This window comes from Tachysurus vachellii, chromosome 12, assembly GCF_030014155.1.
Source record: "Tachysurus vachellii isolate PV-2020 chromosome 12, HZAU_Pvac_v1, whole genome shotgun sequence".
Lineage (NCBI taxonomy): Eukaryota > Metazoa > Chordata > Actinopteri > Siluriformes > Bagridae > Tachysurus > Tachysurus vachellii.
The window spans coordinates 6,999,054-7,021,229 of record NC_083471.1 but is presented as its reverse complement, the minus strand read 5'-3'; the positions used below and the strand labels follow the sequence as shown (position 1 = coordinate 7,021,229).

The window sequence follows — 22,176 nt, the reverse complement described above, 5'->3', positions numbered from 1 at the left end:
CAATGTCTCTGTAAAAAATGTAAAACTCTGAAGTTTGAAACGCTTATTTAAATCTCTAAAAGAGCAGTTGCTTGTTGGGTGACTATATAACTGGTCTTACAGGAGATTGATGGAGATGCTCTCCTGCTGTTGAAGAGTGACATGATCATGAAGTACCTGGGACTCAAGCTTGGTCCAGCACTCAAACTCTGTTACCACATCGACAAGTTAAAACAAACCAAGTTCTGAAATGCTGAAAGGCCATTACCACAACCTTGATTCCACTTGTCCCACACACACACACACACACACACACACACACACACACACACACACACACACACACACAAACACACACACGCATGCTTATCTCCTTCTCAAAAATACAAACACACAGTCTCACACACCGTGACGGACCACTTACTTGGTTTTCATTAGTGTTCTTCATATGCATTTTTGACCCTCACCTACCAAGTGCCCGTGGACTTTTAAAATTTCTGTGATTATTTTGGACACTAATTGACAATTCCCTTGAGTTTCTTTCAACAAGAACTGACATCATGCTGAGCCATCTACTGTATGATGACAGTTAGAACTGGGACTTTCACAGAGCTTTTGGAATTATGCATACTAAAGTTAGATAAAGATAAGAAAAAATTAAGAAAGTACAATAAATCGGACGTGGATAACAAAATCCTGCCTTGTCATGGACTGGACCCATACAGGTTCTATACACTTCACACAACCTTTGGATCTTCTATCGCCACTTTGTGGTCAAACAAAGACATTACAGGTTGTGACGTTGGATCCCATTTTTCCAAGAGCAGCTAAACAAGACTCGATCATACTTAAAAGTGAAGTCACTGAAATCTGAAATTCTAACTTTTCAAACACACAACAGGGCTATTACTGGTTTAACCAGCAGCGAAATACAGGCACCGTGGACCAATCATAAAATACAATATGGGTTTTGCACAAATTAGAGCATTACGGTTACATGCTTCACATGGAAAAATCTGCATTTGTATTGCAAACCAGCACTGAGAGCATGCATTGCAGTACAATCCTGGGTTTCATCTGAAAGGACCAAATCCCTTGTAGAACCATGGCAAGTTTCTTCTGTTTACCGAATCCCACACACACCTGCCTCAGTTCGGTTCAGTAAGGTGCACATATTACATATCACAGGTGAAGATATAGTCTTTCGCTTAGAACATCTCTAAAGATCATCATATACAGTGTTTTACTAATAAAAATACTACAGAAAGTTCAATATTATACTGAAACACATAAATAGTGTGTTAAATATACTAGAATGCCGATTCAGCCCAAAACCTCTACTAGGTTATTTTTTAACAGAAGAGTGAAGGCCACAATTCATTGGTTGTTATTATTATTATTATTATTATTATTATTATTATTATTATTATTATATTTCATTATTTTTTGTCTTTGTTTTTCAACAGGGAGTTTTTCATTCATAGTACAGTTTATAGACTTTATAGACTGGAGCCGGCTATTCAATTGGTGCCCCAGGGGGTGAATCCGGACCCCAAGGTAATTTGTTCCGGCCCTTCAAGTAGCCTAGTGTTAAAAAGTCATCTCTATAATAAATTTAGTTTAGGACAACGGACAACGCGTGTGATCCATTCAGCAAGAGTCACAGTACAAAGCATGGGTCATGTGATGTTACTCGAGTGGCACGAACAGCCTCTCCTGTGAGGCTTGGTGACTGACAGGACGATGACAAATGAGAGCTTTTGTTATTATCATTTCTCCTGTTCATTTTTTCCTTTGTTTTTTTTTTTTTTAACTAAAAAATCTGGAAATTCGGTGAAACAACATTAACCCTATTCTACTACTCTATTTGCACGTATGAATCGTCATTTTCACACAATTAAAACGAGTAATCACACATCCATCACAGTCCAGCACGTGCACCACTTTATGTGTATTGCACTAAAAACATATACACCCGATTTCACTGCTTTTGTAAAATCTAAAAAAATGTCATTTCCTGAGATGGCTGTTGTAGTTTAAATAATGATATTTTCCATATTGTACATTTTTTTTGTTATGCGCACTTAATCTCAGTTAAATGAGTTAACTTCTAAATGAGTGTGATATGGCTCTCTGATTTACCCATTTAAATGTAGATAAAAAGCTTACTTGAACATCTTATGGTGCAAAAATACAACATATTGGCTCCTATATTGTTGTCGTGTCATCAGCCATATCTCTCTGGCCCCTCATTTGGGATACTTTCATGAACTGGCCCCATGACAAAGTAATTGAATAGCCCTGTTCTAGATAAACATTTTAAGCTCCTTCATATTTGGAAGTTTGACGTGTCCAAACCCTCCATCTTTAATACACACATACATTTAATACATACAGGCTTTTAGAGTTTTTGTGTTTCATTAAACATTTCTCCCGTGCTGTTGTGTTAGAAGTTAGAAGTCCATATTTATAGTAAATGCTGAAAACAATGCTGACTGTAGCCACACGAGTCAGTCCTAATAGTTTCAGACGTAAATCTTTGTATTATTTTACTGTAATTTAAAGTATTTTTAAGATGCCTTGTCTGATTTGTGATGGTCAACAACCAACAGCCATCTTTTTTGTGTTGAAAGTATCTGATCCCCAGGAAACAGGGAAAGGCAACAGCAGTTCCTGGTGTGTGTTTTTTTTTAAATGACAAATTGATTGCATTAATTCTCCTTTTTTTAAAAAAAAAAAAAAAAAAAAAAAAAAGAGTAAATACGACTATTTAAAAGATGTTAAAATAAGAAACATTTTATTGTTTGAGTCAGTTATTGTGTATACTGTAAATTTTATATGACCAGTTTTGCTTGCGACAATGATTCAGGAGGGTACTGTGTTAGAAATATCACTTAATTCACACAACCTGTGTTTATCAGATAAGCAGCTTCAACTGCACAAGACAGACAGAATAAAAAGTAATTTTCTATTAAGCGTTAAGCCAAACAGGTCAGCTTTACTTTACCGTAGCCGCTCTTCAGTCTCACATGTACAGCATATTTATCTACACTTTGGCTTTTCTCTCCATGTAGCACATCCAGGTGAATGTTTATAGCCCATTTACTGTATATCCCACTGTAACTGGAAAGAAACTGTTAGTCCAGCAGCCTGTGCTCCGTCAAATTCATGGTTAAGGTGCTGTGTTGAGGTTTTTCCTGTTTTAGAGCTGGTCATAACATGCCTGACACTTGAAGTATTTAGATAGGAGGAAAAAAAAAGATATCTTGTATACTTCAAGTAAATTAGCTTCGAGGTGCTGTTTTTAAATCTATTATCTGTAAACCCACTTTTTATTTAATCAGGGAGGCACCATGCTCGTTCTTCACTAAACTACTGCGTATTCATAGCATAGGCTTATAGTCAATCCAGTTTATGCCAAACGATGAAATTATAGCATAGAGTGTATAACGCCTTGATATTAAAGGTCTGGCTCTGGTTTGGTTCTTTATAAGCCTTATTATTTAAAGGGAAGTATTTCTGTTTAATTCCTACAGCTCTGGAGAAGACATTCATCTCCTCCTTTGTGGCATTTCTCTGTGTTCGCCTCTGTGCTGTCATATTTTGTATAAAACATAATGGAAATGTATGTTTATGAATGCTACTGTAGAAAACTGTTCATATATTAACTCAAAGAAGAGTGTTTGTGTGTGTGCGTGTGTGTGTGTGTTAATCGTTTTACGCTGCAACATGGACCATTCATTTTGGTGCTAAAATATGACTGTATTTAATGACTTATTTTATCCATATTAGTTTACAGCTGTTTTTTCCCTTTATTGATTTCAACAGTGTGGCTTCAGTGTTGTGAAATATTGTGATCATAGACAGGCCGTGGTCCGTCTGTCTGTTTGTGAGATGATATACATTATACAAAGAATTACAGAAGCACCTGAATAAAGCATTAATAAGCACTAAATATGTGGTTATTTGTTGGTCTCTAACTCTTAAAATCATGCTGATCAGCCACAACATCGATTATGCTGATAGTGTAGGTTCCAAAACAGCTCCGAACCTTTGAAGCATGGATCCACAAGACCTCTGAAGGTGTGCTGTGGTATCTGGATGTTATCAAGACGTTAGCAGCAGAACCTTTACGCCCTGTAATTTGTGGGGTGGCCTTTATGGATCAGATATTTTTGTCCACAGACACTTGGATCAGATTGAGTTGTAAAGAATTTGGAGGCCAAGTCAACACATTTAACCTTTGTCATGTTCCTCAAGCCATTCTTGAGCAGTGATACAGTGGAGTAGGAAGTTTCTCCTGCTGAAAGAGGACACTGCTATTAGGAAATAACCTTAGGGATTAGGTTTCCCAAAGCATCACGATGCCTGCCATAGTGCATGCCATTGTACACTGCTTCATTCTCTGGTTTTGATACTTACATGTCCATTGTAGGACTTTTTGGTGGATTACAGGATTCAGCATGATCACTTTCGCAGCAAGCTGTGGTGCTCCTTTCTATCAGAGCCAGCCTTTACTTTTTTTTTTTTTTTTAGCATTTTGTGCTACAGTGGGATCGATGAGCTCTAGGTTTGGACACACGTCATGTCACGTGTTTGCTGCTTATCGTTTTTTGGAGCACTTTTGGTAGGTCCAACCACTGCACACTTGTAAAACACAATAAGACCTGCTGTTTTGGAGATGCTCTGACCCAGGCATCTAGACATCACAATTAGCTCTTGTCTTAAATATTTTGGACCTTCAGTGAAAAGAGGCCAACCCTGTGAGGATCCTGGGGCATCTAGAGATGTACTGTACCAGCTCTAGTTGGATTCCGCTTCATGAAGATTTGGGCATTCAAATGAAGAGATGTCATTTACATGTGGTCTTTGAGAACAACAAGCTCCTAATCAATACACAATTGTCGGACTGTATATAACTATAGAAAGGACATTATTCATAATGAAACCCTCCAGTGTCACCTAAATGAGGATGAGGTTCCATTTTGAGTCTGGTTCCTCTCAAGGTTTCTTCCTGTTCCATCTAAGGTTTTTCCTCACCACAGTCGCCTCAGTCACATCAGGCTTGTTCATTTGGGATAAATACAAACACATTTATATATATAATATTAATCTTTGTATAATATAAAACTTTATGTACTATGTTTTTTTTACTATGTTCTGTAAAGCTGCTTTAAGACAATGTCAAATTATGTTACATAAATAAGGTTTATATTATTGGAATAGGTCATTGTGTACATTTTTTGCGATCACACATTTACTTTGGCTTTTATTGTAAACAGCCTGGGAAATGTTTGACTGTTTTTCATCCACTGTAGCACCTCAGACAGTTTTGGGATTTACCTGCATTATATCTCTCATGGGTTCATCGTTGTATTTTGATTTCACAATAAGCACCATCGACTTACAACATAGAATAATAAAAAAAAAATGGAAAAAAAGAAAGAGAGTTAAAAAAGAAAGTTCTTTGCAACCTTGTTACTAATGAGACGAATGAAAGAAGCAGAAGAACAAAGGAGAAAGAGGAGAAGAAGATGAAGAAGAAGAAGAATAAGAAGACAAATTACATTGAAAGAGGAACTAAACAGGATTCCTATATGAGAATTTCTATTCCCCCTTTCGAACTATCTACACCAAACTCGGCCAGCTCCTTTAGGGTGATACTCTGAACAAACTTTTAAATTGGTGTACCGACTGGCCTTCGGTTGTGCCGCAGCCCCGCCCCCAAAATATGCAAAATCAAAAAACTTTTTACAACATGGACATGTGACATATCAAAACACTCAGAACAATGAGAGGAACTTCCTCACGTGTATTCTGATGACGTCACGTGACGTCACGTGAAAATAAATAATTTGCACAAAATGGACATGTGACATATCAAAACACTCAGCACAATAAGGGGAACTGCCTTGCGAGTATTCTGATGACGTCACGTGACGTCAAGTGATGTCACGTGAAAACAAAAAACATTAGAACAACATGGACATGTGGCATATCAAAACACTCAGCCCAAGGAGGGGAATTGCGTCACAGGTTTTCGGATGACGTCACATGCTTGCTTCCACTTGTCTCCAAATGTTTTGGCACCCTAGCGCTCCACTAGATTTCACAAGTTTTATGTCCACTTGCCTCCAATAGTAACACTGACCCTTATGTCCACTTGCCTCCAAAAAGCACCGGCCTTTGCAAATACTTGCCTCGTCAAAGCCAACATCAAAGTCTGTTGCAACGAACTTTATAAATCTAGTTTATTTAATTTAATTAGATGTTATTTGTATCGGACTATTAACATTAAACATTGTTGCAAAGCTGTTTTAAAGGAATTTAATAATTCTGACTATAAATTAGAAAATTAAATATATATTTATCCCCACTGAGCAAGCCAGAGATGACAGTGGTGAGGAAAAACTTGCTGAGATGATATGAAGAAGAAATCTTCCGAGGAATCAGACCAAAGGGAACCTCATCTTCATCTGGGTGATTTATTTAGAATCGCATTACATTCAGAGCTGTTATCTGGTGCTACTGTGGAATTTGAACACCTAGGTGGTGCTCTTGCTTCACACACGCTTTACCCACCACCCGTGTTGAGATACACAGCTGAAATGATTACATCTTCTGGGAAAATTTGCTTTTTTCCCCTTAAGTTGTAAACTTAAATCATAGATTTGATCATCTCTATGTATCATGAGCTCCCAGAGAGGTGCAGTGAGGACGAGAGGTGAACACTGCGAGCAAAACAAGCAGAAAATCAAGTAACCCTTTTATATGTATTAGGAGAAGCCTGACTATATGTAGCTAAGTACATTTTTCTAGCATTTATTAAAGTAGCAGTAATGTTTTTCAAGAGATGACAACAACTCTGTGAATTGAACAAACCCAACACTAAAGAAGGGGTGGGGGCACAAACTTATTGTAAAGGTACTACATTTGTTCTCTGCTTATAAAAGGATTCATTGTTGACCTCTGAGATCGGGACTGCAGTTAGGATCGACACAGATCATTTTTCTGAGGCTGCTAAAAACTGATTCTTCTGGAAATCTGGAATTCTTTCAAAACTGCACACAAAGAATAAAGAAAAGGACAGTACACACACTTTCAAAAAAAAAAAAGCTGCCCAAGGATACACTCCAGCTGCTCTCCAGACTCGCCTCATTATTACCGAGATTCTGTTCAGCTTCTCAAACCTTTCTGAGCAGAAACAATGATACTCCAGCAGCTTAGGAGGAGAGCATTTTCCTCACAGAGGAGCAATAAAGCAAAAAACAACAACAAAAAAGTGTCACCTCTTCAACGCTAGCTAGAACTGCACGAAGGAGTGCCTTAAGCCAAAACAAAAGTAGAGGAGGGAGAAAGTGTGAACAAATATAGAACTGAAGGTTTTTTTTTTTAACAGAGACGATGCTTTAATGCACATCAATACACAATAAATCCCCGCAAGGTGTGGACGAAATCCATAAAAACTGAGGATGTTGGAAGAAGAGAGACAATTGAATGTACATGAAAACACATTTGTACACACAGTAGATCATTTCTATCCTCGTACCTCATGGGTATTAACCTTAACAGTGCATCAAATAGATTTCCTACATTGACACGAGATCACAAGATATTAAATACGCATGTGGAATTACTTCTACTTCCTGTCAGTTGCTTCATGCTAATATTAGATAAGAAAGCATTACGGTTCAGCTATTGATTGCTAAGGCCATCAAATCAAATAAGGCATTAACACCTTTTGTGCTTCATATTATTAATGGAAATTTGGACATTTCAAATACCTTTTGAATAGCTAGCATGCTAAACAAACAACTCACTCACTCATTTTCTACCGCTTATCCGAACTACCTCGGGTCACGGGGAGCCTGTGCAATCATCGTGCAATGCCAGCCCATCGCAGGGCACACACATACACACTCTCTCATTCACTCACACAATCACACACTATCCACAATTTTCTAGAGATGCCAATCAACCTACCATGCATGTCTTTGGACCGGGGGAGGAAACCGGAGTACCCAGAGGAAACTCCAGAGGCACGGGGAGAACATGCAAACTCCACACACACAAGGCAGAGGCGGGAATTGAACCCCCAACCCTGGAGGTGTGAGGCGAACATGCTAACCACTAAGCCACCGTGCCCCCTAAACAAACAACAACATCAACAAAATCTGTTCTTGCTATTATCCAACACTTTCCACAACAAAATAACTGTTTATATAATTTCTACTCTGTTTTTAAATGTTCTAAATATTTCTACGCCAACATGTAATAATATAAAGATAATCAGACCATAAGGCTACTTAGCATAGATAAATGTTTGAACTGAAGAGAATAGTGTCTTCACGATCATGATTATCACTACAGAGTTCCTATAGTGCTAAAAGTAAAGTTTAACGTCAACAGGATTCTGTTATTTATAGCTAAAAGTTACAAGCTAGGAGCTAAACATGTGTCAGGCTAGCAATTTTTATCCTAAATACTGTACTAGCTAGCATTATATTTTTCTCAGTTTCAGTTACATGAATGCAGACCAAGAGACTAAACTGAATTGATCCGCACCTTGATTTCATGCTAGCTTTTGTGATCTCATGCTAATTAGCTAGTACTTTCACACCACAAGTGATTGCCTAATATGGAAACATTTTCACCAAACAATAGTCAAATTTAAAAATCATGGTGCTTCCAGGTGGTGCCAGAGGAGTAAGGAACATTACAGAACTAGCGTACGAATTTCCTCTGGATGTGTTACACTCACTCCTGGGTGTCTGAGGGCTCATTTCCACCGAACAGCGTTTTTCTGTGAATGTGTCATGCCTTTCTGTGACGCAGCATGAGCAGAAGTTGAAAATAATGAGCTTGGCTGGTTTAACATGTCCTGGAGAAAGGATATATGAGCCTTATCCCAGGGGTCATGTGATAATGCAGAGCTAGCTGGTGAGTGGAAGTGTGCAGGTGACAAAAACGTCTGTAATAGCTTGACACAAATCTTGCTGGATTTATCGTTGGGCAATAAAGAAATAAGCCATAGTATTAAATTAATGCCACTCCCTTTCATATTTACTTATTGAAAAATACAAAAAATATTAAAATAATTAAAAAAAATATTTTTTAAACATTTTTTGATTTTAATGCAACCGCCCTGTCAGTCCACTTTGGAGTCTTGAAAAACCTAATGCAAATTTTAAAATGCAAAAAATAACACAAAACTTAAGTATAAAAAGACAAGATTTATTTATTTAATTTTTTAAAATCATTATATTCTTTTTTCTTAATTTTTTTTTCAATTTTTAATTTTTTAATGCTTAATCATGTCAGAGCATGGTGCTAGAACATCTTCCCAATCCTACTTTATAGAAGCCGTATCTCTATCTCATGCTGACAAGACGGCTTTAAGGAAATCTGAATCTGACATGCGTGTGTCACTTAAGGACATTAAGGCAGCTTGGTCTGGCTTTCTGCTCACGGTGAAGCTCTTTCATCTTCATGGGCTCGGCACAGCAGCCTTTTCTGCCACATTAGTTTGTACTCGGTGTTGAATGCTTCTGGAGATGTTTTAAATGAGAAAAACAGACGGAGACGGGCGAAAGGGGAAGTTGCTTATCGGCTTTGACAGACGGAGAGCGAAATGGGGAAATATGTCATCGCCTCCCAGCAGCCTTCCTCATGCTCATGCTCCTGTTTGGGCAATAATCGTTTATAATTGTATCCCAATAGACAATTCCATAGATCTTGCCATGGGTAATAGTAATGTTTCTTTTTTATGTTTTTTTTCCCCACAGCTACCACCCATGGAGGGATTTATAGTCTACATTATTGATTTGATTATTTCTCCCAATATGTTTGAAATGAAGTCAACTGTACTGGGGACGCTTTGAGAAATTGGCATTATCATTGAAATGATCATAGAATACTCTGTGGAAATGACTTACACTTTTAGCTAAAAAGAAAGAGCCATACAATACAAAAAATATGTGTATCAAAAGCTTTTTGGTCCATAAATTTGCATTTTGAGATCCCACTTATGCTGATTAAACAATTATTCACCGTTCCCAACATTTAAGCTCAGAAAGCATCTTTTCTTTATATTAAACATGTAAAATTTCATAATAATAGTTTATATATAACAGAGGGTCAGAGGTTCTATTACATACACTTGGTCAATTTAATAAAATTGCCTTTCTTTAAGGAACATTTGGGTCGTTTTCTATAAGCTTCTCATAATAAGTTGCTAGAATTATGGCCCATTCCTTAAAGACAGAACTGGTGCCATTGAGACAGGTTTGTAGGCCACTTTAACCGTTTTTACCAGAACACTTGTGAATTTATGGTTTGTTTTCAATCAGTGAAAACAAACGAATGATGTTATGTCTGAGTCTGATCTAAAATGATTGGCATTCAGTGTGAGATGTGTGTTTTTCCCTTTGTTGATAACCTTACACTGAATTTTTGTGTTGAAGATCAAATTTGATCTGCTCTTTAGATAAACAAACACTTGGAGCATCTCAAAGAGCAGAAATGGGTTTGATATCAACATTTATTTTGAAGATACAAACATTCGTGTAGAAAAAATACTATGGGCCTTTTCTATGAATATATCACCCCTAAAAGGATATGAAAAAACAATAATACTAGCTTTGGAGTTATGCTTGAGGACATTGTCCAGTTTGGAAGAAATTCCTGGTTGGTATTTTGAATGTTGCCTCAAAATGTCCACATAATTTTCCTACCACATGACGGTGCCACCTCAATGCTTCATGGATAGTTTAGTGTTCTTTACCTTGCAAGCCTTAGCCTTTCTCCTTTTTTGGTCATTATGGACAAATAGTTTTTTGTTTCATTAATGTTTGCTTCATCAGGCTGTAGTTTTCTCTTTTTTATGGTTTTGGAGCAGCGGCTTTTCCTTGCTAAGCAGCCTTTCAGGTTACATCGATATAGGACTTGTTTTATTGTGGATACAGATACTTGATTGCTTCCTTTAGCAACTACACAAGGTTCTTTGCTGTTACTCTGGGACTTATTTGCACATTTTGCACTAAATATCCTTCATCTCTTAGAAACAGAATGCGTCTCCCTCCTGAATGGTACGATGGTTGTGTGGGCCTGATTAACCTACTGGCCTATCAGAAGCTAATTGCCTAATAGCTAATTGCCTAATAGTCTTGACATTATTTTCAGGAATTTTCCAAGTTGTTTAAAGGGCCAGTCAACTACAAAAATTATAAATAAATCTAAGATTTAAATAACTATACAGATAAAGGTATATTGTTGCACAGTGAGATGTGTTGTTGTACAGAGGAATTATAAATTCCGATGGACACAAATAGGACGAATTTCCTGTGTCGCTCTGTGGAGCCCCAGTTAAATGTGTCTGTGACTGAACGTACTCCTGTATTCGTTCAGGACATTATGGAGAGGGTGGTAGATGTTGTCTGAGATGGCCAGTGGCTTAGACAACATACTTCTTTCTGACACTATAGTCAGAGAGTCCAGCTCCACCCCCACAACATCACCGGACTTGATGAGTTTGTTCAGTCTGTTGGCATCAGCTACTTTCAGTCTTCCGCCACAGCATGCAGCAACAAAAAAGATAGCACTGGCTACCACAGACTCATAGAACATCTTTGGCATCGTCCTGCAGATGTTGAAGGACCTCAGCCTCCTCAGAAAGTAGAAGCGGCTCTGACCCTTCTTGTCGTATACAGTATGGCACATGTGGGGAAAATAATAATAACAACAACAACAAAAACAAGAACAATACTACTACTACTACTACTACTAATAATAATAATAATAGTAGATTCGAGTGGAAAGCGAGACTATTTGCTAGCTAGCTTCAGATAACATTACGCAACTACACACTTTTTCTGGATTTTTTTACCCTTCAGTAGATATTAAAAAACAAACCATATCAGTGGGGCTTGAGAAAGGATGCAGATGAATTGAAGAGCAGAGAGAAGCAAAATGTCTCTTCTTTCAGTACCAGAGTACGCTGATTGATCTGATGTGCCTAATTGGGCTGAGGCCTGACAGCGTGTATGTGTACTCATATGTCGCTTGTCTCCAAAGAGTGGTGGTTTGTTCGGGTGATTACACACACAGGCTTTGAAATAACTGATTCCAGAGATAATTACAGACAAGACATTAAAAAAAGAGAAACAGCTTCAGCTCAAGCTGCCAGCGGGACCCAACAGGGATGTACGGATTATAAGTGAGTTTTTCTTGCAAGAAGTGAAGCTTGTTAGCTATTTTTGTACTTAGCATTGGAAATTCAATTCAATTCAGTTCAGTTTTATTTGAATTGCGCTTTTAACAGTGGACATAGGTTAATCTCGAATGAGCAAGAAATACCTAGCCAGGGCTAAGGAAAGAATTGATTGTTTTTAGAAGGGGTTCAGTTGCTGGTTGTGTTATGTGTTTATGTAAAGAAACATGTAGGTAAGGGATATCTAAAGCCATGAACACAAAAAACAATGTGTTTGATGATCCACCTGGTTTAATGATTTGTGCACTGGCGGAAGAACCCTTGAGAGGAACCAATGTTATGGAACAGACTTCCAATCAGTGTTCGGGACTCAGACACAGTCTCAGTGTTTAAGTCCAGGCTAAAAACACGTTTGTTTAGTCTAACTTTTATGAATAGCTTTTCTTAGGTAAAGGAGTAGATCTGGAGGGTTCATGGGCATAGAGTGTTTGGTGAACTGGGATGTCTGGACGCTTTCGGCTTACCACCCTCGAAAGTCGCTCAGGTTAGCAAACTGTGGAGTTGTGGGACGCTTTACATCCCAGGAAGCCCTCATGTCTGTCATGCCTTCTGGCTCTAGCCTTTTAGTTATAGCTAGTCTTGCAGGAGTCCCTGTCTGCACTTTGCACCTAATTTACATTGTCCATAACCTGATTATAGTCATACCTAACAATTTTTGTCTCTCCCTTTCGAGCTATATATGACACTCCCAAGCTGCCGGTGTTCCAATTTCCTAGCCTGATTGTCTCTTCTTACGTAGCTACTTCGTCAATTCTGATGTTCTACCGCTGGCTGGAGTCTCGTCGCCCGGTGTTCACCTTGCCAGGGATTGATCTGCATGTGTCTCATGGGATTGTTGTGGATGGAACTGCCCGGAGACTCTCATGACTTCTTTTGAACCAATGTTATGTCAGTCAGCTGTATGGTCTGGTCTTTACAAGCAATCAGATCTGCACTGAACTCAGAGTTTACGATAACCCATTAGTTCCTCAGGAGCTCTCATTTGCTCTATTATAAACTGTTGTAGAAAGGACAGCCTGGCTCCTCTCATCATCTCAGGGAGTTTTTCCTTACCGCCGTCACCTCCGGCCTGCTCATTAGGGATAGGGATAAATATATAGTAATTTAATCTTTTTTAAATTAATTTTAAACTTTAATTGTATATATTCATTTATTTATTTTTATCTTTATTTTTTCTTCTTATTGATATTTTATATTTATTTATTTTTCACTCTCTTCTGTTTTCATACTTCTGTAAAGCTACTTTGAGACAATGGGAATTGTTAAATGCGCTATACAAATAAATTTAATCGAACTGAATTGATCCAGACTCAAAAGGAACCTCATCCTCATCCTCATCCTCATTGGAATGACAACAGATAATGTGATTATAAATCCTTACCCGTCTATAACTGTGTAAATTCATTCTGGTTATAACACAAAGTCTGTCTTGTTGAAGTTATGAAGAACTGTCCACTGAAGGAGACTTGAGAACAAAACCGTTCACCTCAATCTCATTCTAAAGCCATCTCCAAGGTTTGTAAGTGCCACCATCTTCAGTGATGTCATGTATCTCCAGGCAGAACATAGACAACTGCAGAGTACCTCCAAGTGATGAGAGGTCCAACCAGAAGTAGGTCAGGAGTGCAGAAGAGGCCAGGATCACTTGGATGTACTGTAAAAGACTAGAAACTTTACACTTGCACATTTACATTTAAGGCGTTTGGCAGTAGGCCTTATCCAGAGTGACTCAAAGAAGTGCTTTGAAGTCTGTATCATCTACTATCGATATTGGTTCACAAGGTCACAGACTAAGAATAACAACAGTTTACGCAATTCTTGGGAGGAAACATAAGAAAAAAAAATTTTTTTTAATGATTTTTTATGTGCTAGCTTAAGTACTTCAGGAAGTCTGTGTTCAGGCATTGTTTGAAAGTTCAGCTGTTCGGTGATCGAGGGGAAATTTATAAAATTTCAATGTACACCTTCTTTATATTGCTAGGAGATGGTGGAACTAGCCAAGAAGTGCTAGAAGACTTTATCTGGTCCTCATCTGTAGTGAAAAGTGGAATGTCCACTTATACTTTTTTCATTTTTATTGACTTTGCAATGTTTGTCATTTCTTATCGACAAGCTAGCAAGCTATGCATGATGTAAATTCTCCTCCTCAAACTGTGGAGTCAGTGGAGTCAGGTATAAAGGAAATTAATACTGAATATACATTTTGATTAATTTCAATGTAAGAAGCACTGGTTCTGCGAGCAGCCATCTTGGATTGTTGTCACTTTCTGAACTCGCCTGTCACTCTACATTTATTTTGTCTTCCTTTTTTCTAAAAAACTAAGAAGAATTCTCTTTGATTCTTGCAGTAAACCTTGATTAATTATTTTAGTCTACGTCTTGCTTACCTCTGGTAAGGTGAAAGAAATTCAAAAGAAATGACAAGTTAAAAGTTTATGAAGACTGACGATATATGTATGGTGTTCTGCTCAGTACCAATGTTGTGATAGAAACTACAAAAGCTAAAAAAAATTTGTTTTATTCGTCTATACATTTTCGTTCTTACACATGGACACAACATCTGCTCGGTGACTGATAACTACTTCGACTCTGAAATTCTCTTCTAAAAGCTTCTGCAGAAAAATGCAGCACGTCTTGCTGGTCCACATGTCCGCTCACGAGGACACTGCTTTTTCAGGACTTAATATTTAAAGGAAACGTACACTAAGGGCATAACTATTACTCTAAGCTTTTTATTAAACAGTGTTGGATGCTTTATGGAAGAATTATATCAAAACTCATCAAGTGATATTATGGGATTTGTGCAATATGACACATAGGAGTAGAGAAACCTAAGTCTGGCATCACGGAATTCCTGCAGATTTTTCAGCTGCATTTTAATGCTGTGAATCTTCACATCACCCCATAGGTGTTCTACTAGATTGAGATCCAGTGACTGGGAATGAGATGATGTTTCTATCAATATTATTAAGCTGGAACAATCTGACAGGTTCCGTTGTCTCAGTGGAAACAGAATCCAGATCCAAAATTAGGGGTAGAAGCAGATGGGCGTTTTATTAAAAAAAAAAAAAAAAAAATCTAAACCGACATATACATGTGCAAACACAAAAACGTAAATAGAAGCACATTGAACTATTGGGGGGGGCACGGTGGCTTAGTGGTTAGCACGTTCGCCTCACACCTCCAGGGTCGGGGTTCGATTCCCGCCTCCACCTTGTGTGTGTGGAGTTTGCATGTTCTCCCTGTGCCTCGGGGGTTTCCTCCGTGTACTCCGGTTTCCTCCCCCGGTCCAAAGACATGCATGGTAGGTTGATTGGCATCTCTGGAAAATTGTCCCTAGTGTGTGATTGCGTGAGTGAATGAGTGTGTGTGTGTGTGTGCCCTGCGATGGGTTGGCACTCCGTCCAGGGTGTATCCTGCCTTGATGCCCGATGTTGCCTGAGATAGGCACAGGCTCCCCGTGACCCGAGGTAGTTCGGATAAGCGGTAGAAGATGAATGAATGAATGAATGAATGAACTATCCAGCAGTCCAGGACAAAATCATCAAAATATGTTAAATTGTGGCTATGAAGGGACGCACATGCACAGCAAGAAGACCCAAACAGGCTGTGGCATTCAATAATTTGCAATAACATTCCAAACCATTCAGAGAAAACATTCCCCACTTAATTACACCATCTCCACCAGCCTGACACAAGGCAGGTTGGTCCATGGATTCATACAGTTGGTCTCAAATTCTTACCCTACCATCAGCAGAAAGAGAGATTACTCAAACCGGGCTGCAGTTATCCATATTAAACTCTCCAGTGTTGCAACCCGTGCCCACTTCAGTGTCCTGTTGTTGGCTGACTGTAGTGGAACTTGACGTGCCCATCTGCTTTAAAATGGTGATTTCTGAGATGCTTTTCTGCTCAGACTTATTATCTGTAGCCTGTCTGATGCACCCTGGCCATTCTCTGGTGATGTTTTCCCATCATCAATGTGTTTCCATTCACAGAATGCTCCATGGATGTTTTTTATTAATGGATTTATTTATCAAAAATACTGAGACCAGCCGGTCCTCAAACAAGCAGATTATTTCTGTTGTTGAATTTTACTTGCAGTTTTCAGTTTTGCATGCCTTAATCATACACAACGAAAAACTATTTTGGCATAAAATTTTAGGTCAAAAGGTTATAACACTTGTACTATTTATAATTATACTTATTTTTGTCACAAATATGTTACAGCACAGTGAGGTTCATTCTTGGTGTAGAGGCATTCTCATCCTGGAGCAGACAGGGTTAAGGAACTTGCTCAAGGGTACAACTGTGGCAGGTTGGCCAGAGCCTTAACCTCGAGCTACCACAGGGGTTTGAACCCTCAACCTTCTGATCAGTAACTCAGAGCTTAACCACTAAGCCACCACTGCCCTCTTCTGAAGAGAAAAGTCAACAAAAAAATACCTTAATCTAGAAGTTCAGTTGATTTACGTCCTGTGGGGAAATGATGCTGAGCTCAGCAACTGGTGCAGTGTGTGATATGGTGTTTCTCTCACTAACGAGACTCTAGGCTAGATGCAGAACGACAACCAGGAAGCACAATGTCTCCACCACCTGAACTACCTTTTTTAACTAATAAAGCCTGCATCTCACCACATGCTATGATAAAGAGAAAGCCCTGACTTATGCCTCGAGCATGTGACCGAATTCTGCCCCGGCATTACGGCCAACCTGTTTAGACTTAAATCAACACAACCCAAAGCTCATATGTGCTCATAGTCTATATTATCTATATTATTTCACTGTCTGTCTGTTCTGAGAGGCTTTTTGTGTCCACTCCTATCTGAGATATTTCATAAAACTATAATGCCACGATATAACATAGATTTATTTTTTAATATAAATTGTCTAATACTGCACAATAAAAGATTTAGGTTATGATTATGAATGTGTTATTAAGCAGAAAATGGATTTCTTTCCACTCCTATGTGTCATATTGCATAAACCTTATATATTATATCACCTGATGAGTACTGATGTAAGACTTTCATATAGCATCTTACATTTTGATAAAAGTTTCATGTAATAGTTATAGAAGATGTATATTAAGAAGCCTAAATAATAAAAATATTTTTTTATAAGAGCATGAGTGATAAAAATCAAGTTAAAAAATTAAACTGTTGCTTGAGGTAGTATTGTCTATACATGGGTTTAAATTTTAAACTTCATATCCTAATAATGGATGAGGGAAGATGGTTTTGAGGGTGTTGAAAAACCCAAATACAATTCTTTAATACTGCAAGGAATTAAAGAATAACATTAAATTATGACTTAAAATTTTTTTTTAAAAAGAATCTTGTACTTTTTATCCATTTATAGTAACATTTCATAACTACGTGTACACAATTTACACAAATAAAAACAAACTATATATATATTTTCTACCGCTTATCCGAACTACCTCGGGTCACGGGGAGCCTGTGCCTATCTCAGGTGTCATTGGGCATCAAGGCAAGATACACTCACACACAAGATACACTCACACACTCACACACTACGGACAATTTTCCAGAGATGCCAATCAACCTACCATGCATGTCTTTGGACCGGGGGAGGAGCCCGGAGTACCCGGAGGAAACCCCGGAGGCACGGGGAGAACATGCAAACTCCACACACACAAGGCGGAGGCGGGAATCGAACCCCAACCCCGGATGTGTGAGGCAAATGTGCTAACCACTAAGCCACCGTGCCCCCCATTTTTTAAATTGTACCTCCTTATTTTATTTTATATTTGACTATCTATCGTAGTGAGATTTTCTATTTTTTTAATGAAATACAGTTGTAAAAAAAGTATTTTACTGCATGTCATACTGTGTATGATTGTGTATGTAACAAATAAAATGTTAATTTTTGATTTAACTATAACAGCTTTAAAGAATCATTCCCTCAACAGTGTCCTGTTTTTCTAAATAATAATAATATATGGCATAATAATAGATAAATTATAATATACAGTAACTCTCAGTGCCGGTCCCAAGCGCGGATAAAATGGGCGGGTTGAAAAATGATGATCCGGATGATCTGCTGTCGTGACCCTGAACAGGGAGAAACTAAATGTACATCAACATGATTTTGAACCCACTATAAGTTATTGATTTTGTTCTATTATTAAGAATTTTATTGACATTTTTTATTTTTATTTTAAACCTGTCACTCACATTGCGGTCAGTTTGTGAGCTTCTGTTATAGTAAATCAACAGCTCCTGACCAATCAGATTTCATCTTAGACATTAGCAGGACTAAAACTTGCAGATGATTATATAGATCCTTTTTAAACATTTAAACAGCATTGATTGATTGAATCCTGATCCCGTGTATAAAAATGATCTTTAAGTCATGTTCAAGCAGAAAGCGACGCGAGCGCGCTAGTGAAGTTTGGGCTGAGCCGAACGGGCTCGGGTAGACAGAAGCAACCGCTGATGACACTATAGCTGGTCTACAAAGAAGCAGAAATGTGTGAATGATCAGACATGTACAGAGGAGCTCCACAATAACAAACCCAGCAGAGAAATCTCAGGCTTGCAGAGGAAGCACTAATCACACAGTCAGCCGAGGTGAGAGGCCCGAGCTTCAGCTTAATTGAAATGCCAAAAAATGAGCTGTTTTACATATGTGGAAATGACAGGTACAATTCTCGCTGCAGTCTCCGGTCTCACCTGTGAGGCTTTGGGTGTAGCACAAAGTGATTTCAGATGAGCTAAGGCATACTTTAATCCCACTGCCTGGTCCCTGAACTGGTAGATTAGATTCAACAGTTCAACAGAAAGAATTATTTGACAATACCTATGCAGAAAGAATGAAAATGTCAGTGCTGGAGCGTTAATAGAGAGAGAGAGACTGGTCTTTTCATGGTGGACCAGTTCGATTTTGGCACATTGTACAAGCCAGGATTGTGAATTGGCAGCACCATGGGGATGGAATTTCTTCACGGCAATTGCACACGTTTTTTCAGCTAGATAAAAACGATGTAGACTATATAAAACCATGTAAAGGCCGACTTAGAAACTACATTTAGCCAAGATGTGTGCTGAGAATGGCAGAGACCATAAACCATACTCAAGAGAATAGCAAAAAGTTATTATAGTTATTATTATTATTATAAAAATAGTTATTTCTATCTCACACTTCAGTTTTAAACAGAATGATCCTCTCAAACCTAAGATTGGTATAATATATGAAGTCTCAGATAGTCTTTCCATGTCAGTCTGTGTGTTGGGTCTACAAGGTTGTACCTTAAAGTAGGTAGAGCTTGGTTTTTGAAATTCTTTCAAAATGTGGTGGAAGGAAATTATGTTACCTGATAACAAGAAGAAGAAAATTACTCTGTCTGATTAATGCATAAATGGTGGTGCACACTGCTGGGGTAGATCTGCATAGACAGCCAATGACTCATAGGATTACTTAGGATAGAACCACTTGGAGACAATCACACCGTCTCTGAACTGCCGTTGCGTGGGTCAGCTTTATGCTCGAATCTTCATCAGTGAACATTTGTAGACTTCGGCCGGAAGGAATTAGTGTTAAATCTGTAATGAACTCAGAAATTACTCAGACATTTTAGTTCCTCAGGAGCTCTTGGTTAAACAATTCCACTCGACTATAAACTGTTGTAGAAAGGACATTATTTACATTTACATTATTTACTGTTCAGTGTCACCCAAATGAGGACGAGGTTCTGCTAACAACCAGCTAATGCCCGACATCTAATGGCGCCTACTCAGTGAGGCAATAGGTCCCTTTCCAGAACATTCCAGCTGTCTGTCTCTGATGCCCCTTTTCCACCGAGGCAGTTTGAGTGCTGGTTCGGAGCCAGAGCCTAATTTAGAACCAGTTCTTTCTTTTTCGACAGCCAAAGCACCGGCTCTGAACCAGGAAAAGTGGTTCTTAAGTAGCACCAAAACGTTGCTGGTCTAGACTAAAGAACCGCTTGTGTCAGGGGCTGGGGGCGGGGTTAATGTTAGCACATTTGATAATGTAGCTTATGTATACTAATGTTTAATACACTTTTACTTTATCGCGATATGATACATTATCAGCACACATGATAGTAAGTAGCTACATGCTAATGCTAAGTTTTTTCTGTGTTAATGAAAAAAATAACGTTATGTACTTTCTCGATAACAACCTCCGTTTATACATATTACATGGAGCTGGACGTACACGTTGGATTCGCTACGTTTGGATGCTAATGTAGGTTCACAAAGCCATGAGAATTAACAGTAAAGCAACACCCGCCATTGTTGTTTGTGTTTTGTGTTTGTGTTTGTGTTTGTGTTTGCCGCTGCTGCGCTAACGTTGCTGGGACACGTATACAGTGACATCAGACTCGGCTCTGTGATGGCTCTCTAGCCGGTGGAAAGACAAACCGGTTCTTAGAAGGTTCGCCAGTGGAACCAACTTTGAACCAGCACCAGTGCTAGCTCTGAACCAGCACTCGGTTCTTTTTTGGTGGAAAAGGGGCATCAGTGTTGGAATAAACTTCCAACCTCAATCCTGACTGGCAGAATCTGACACTCAATCTTCAAAAAGCCAGTTGAAGACCCACCTCACCACAAACACGTCCATTCTGAGCACTTTGCTCCACCAACATTCATTTTACAATATTGCATGGTAACACTACTGTCCTCTGTTTGATATATCACTTGGAATTTTTCTAGATTATAAAATCTTCTAAATCCTCACGCTCCATCATAATGAATTCGAATATTACATTCTTAAGAAACTTGGATTTTTATTTTATTTATTTATCTACTTATTTTAATCAAGGCTGACTATAAGACTTTGGGAATACATTTGGAATGCTGCTGGTTTAGGTCTTTTACTTTCAACCCCAGTGACATGTTTAAAAATTTTCATCATCAAATTCAATATTCATAGAACAGTTCACACAAACATGTCTTTTTTTCACACAAAAGATTATCTAAGTAAATGGTGATATCAAACCCATTCATACTAGATCAGACTCACAGACACAACATTATTCATACGTATGTCTCATATGTCCATCTTCCTTTCACCAGTGTAAAGAGTTAAAGAAGCTCCTCCGCCAAATGCAGGAAATCTAATGAGAATCATGTAGTGTGGGACCAAAATAAAACTATTTGTCAATGGACAATAACAAACTTTTTTCTAACATAATCTAACTCTGTCACATCATCAAGTCTAACATATAGTATCTTTGTGGTCATAAATTGGAAGTAGATTATTGATGTTGTGGTGGTTAGTGGTTTAGAGGCTTTGGTTAAAATGGGATGAGATCACAATATTTCCGTCCAAAACCTGGTCTTCTTTGCCAGGAAAATTCAGACGCAGGGAGGTTGGTAGATTCAGATCTCATTTTACATCAAAAATTGATACTGGAACAAAACCAGAAGGCTGCTAATAAAGGGTTCCAAAAATTATATTTCATATGCAATTTTTATGCATTTGAACGCTGTAGGTTGAGCTTGTTAAAGAGTTTTTAAACAGTACTTGTGATATAGGTTTACCTTTTAGCTGTTAAACATCTGATTTTAACCAGAAAAGGTTATTCATAGATTGCAGCATCAGTGACACACAACTTTTATTCATCCTTTCTGGTCAAAAGTGGGCAAATTGCCTTAACTACACATACTCTGAATGTTTCCTCGTCATCACATTAGTAATAAACGGCTTTTAGTTTTTTTGTATGAATACCAACGTAACTGCCTCCATCATCAGATTTCTTGGATTGGATCTAGAGATGTGGATTTCAAGGCAGGGTATTTACTAGCTGAGAAACATTAATAATAAAAGTGAAAAGGTTGGTCTTTATGATGCGTGAAGGAGGCCAGCTTGGGTTGGATACAAAGCCAGCTAATATCACATACGGCGAGCAAAATGAATTAACGTTAATATCCGAAGAGATA

The 22,176-nt window shown here is 38.2% G+C and overlaps 1 protein-coding gene across 5 annotated transcripts in view; it reads left to right on the top strand.

Annotated features, from left to right (window-relative positions):
* The window catches only part of scml4 (Scm polycomb group protein like 4), a 34,389-nt gene extending 34,063 nt beyond the window's left edge, over positions 1-326 (top strand). For all 5 annotated transcript variants that reach the window (XM_060884253.1, XM_060884249.1, XM_060884248.1 and 2 more), the window contains one exon: positions 103-326. In XM_060884253.1, coding sequence (XP_060740236.1) covers positions 103-228 — 126 coding nt within the window. In that variant the 3' untranslated portion in view covers positions 229-326. The remainder of the gene's footprint in view (positions 1-102) is intronic.
* The last annotated feature ends 21,850 nt before the right edge of the window (positions 327-22,176 follow it).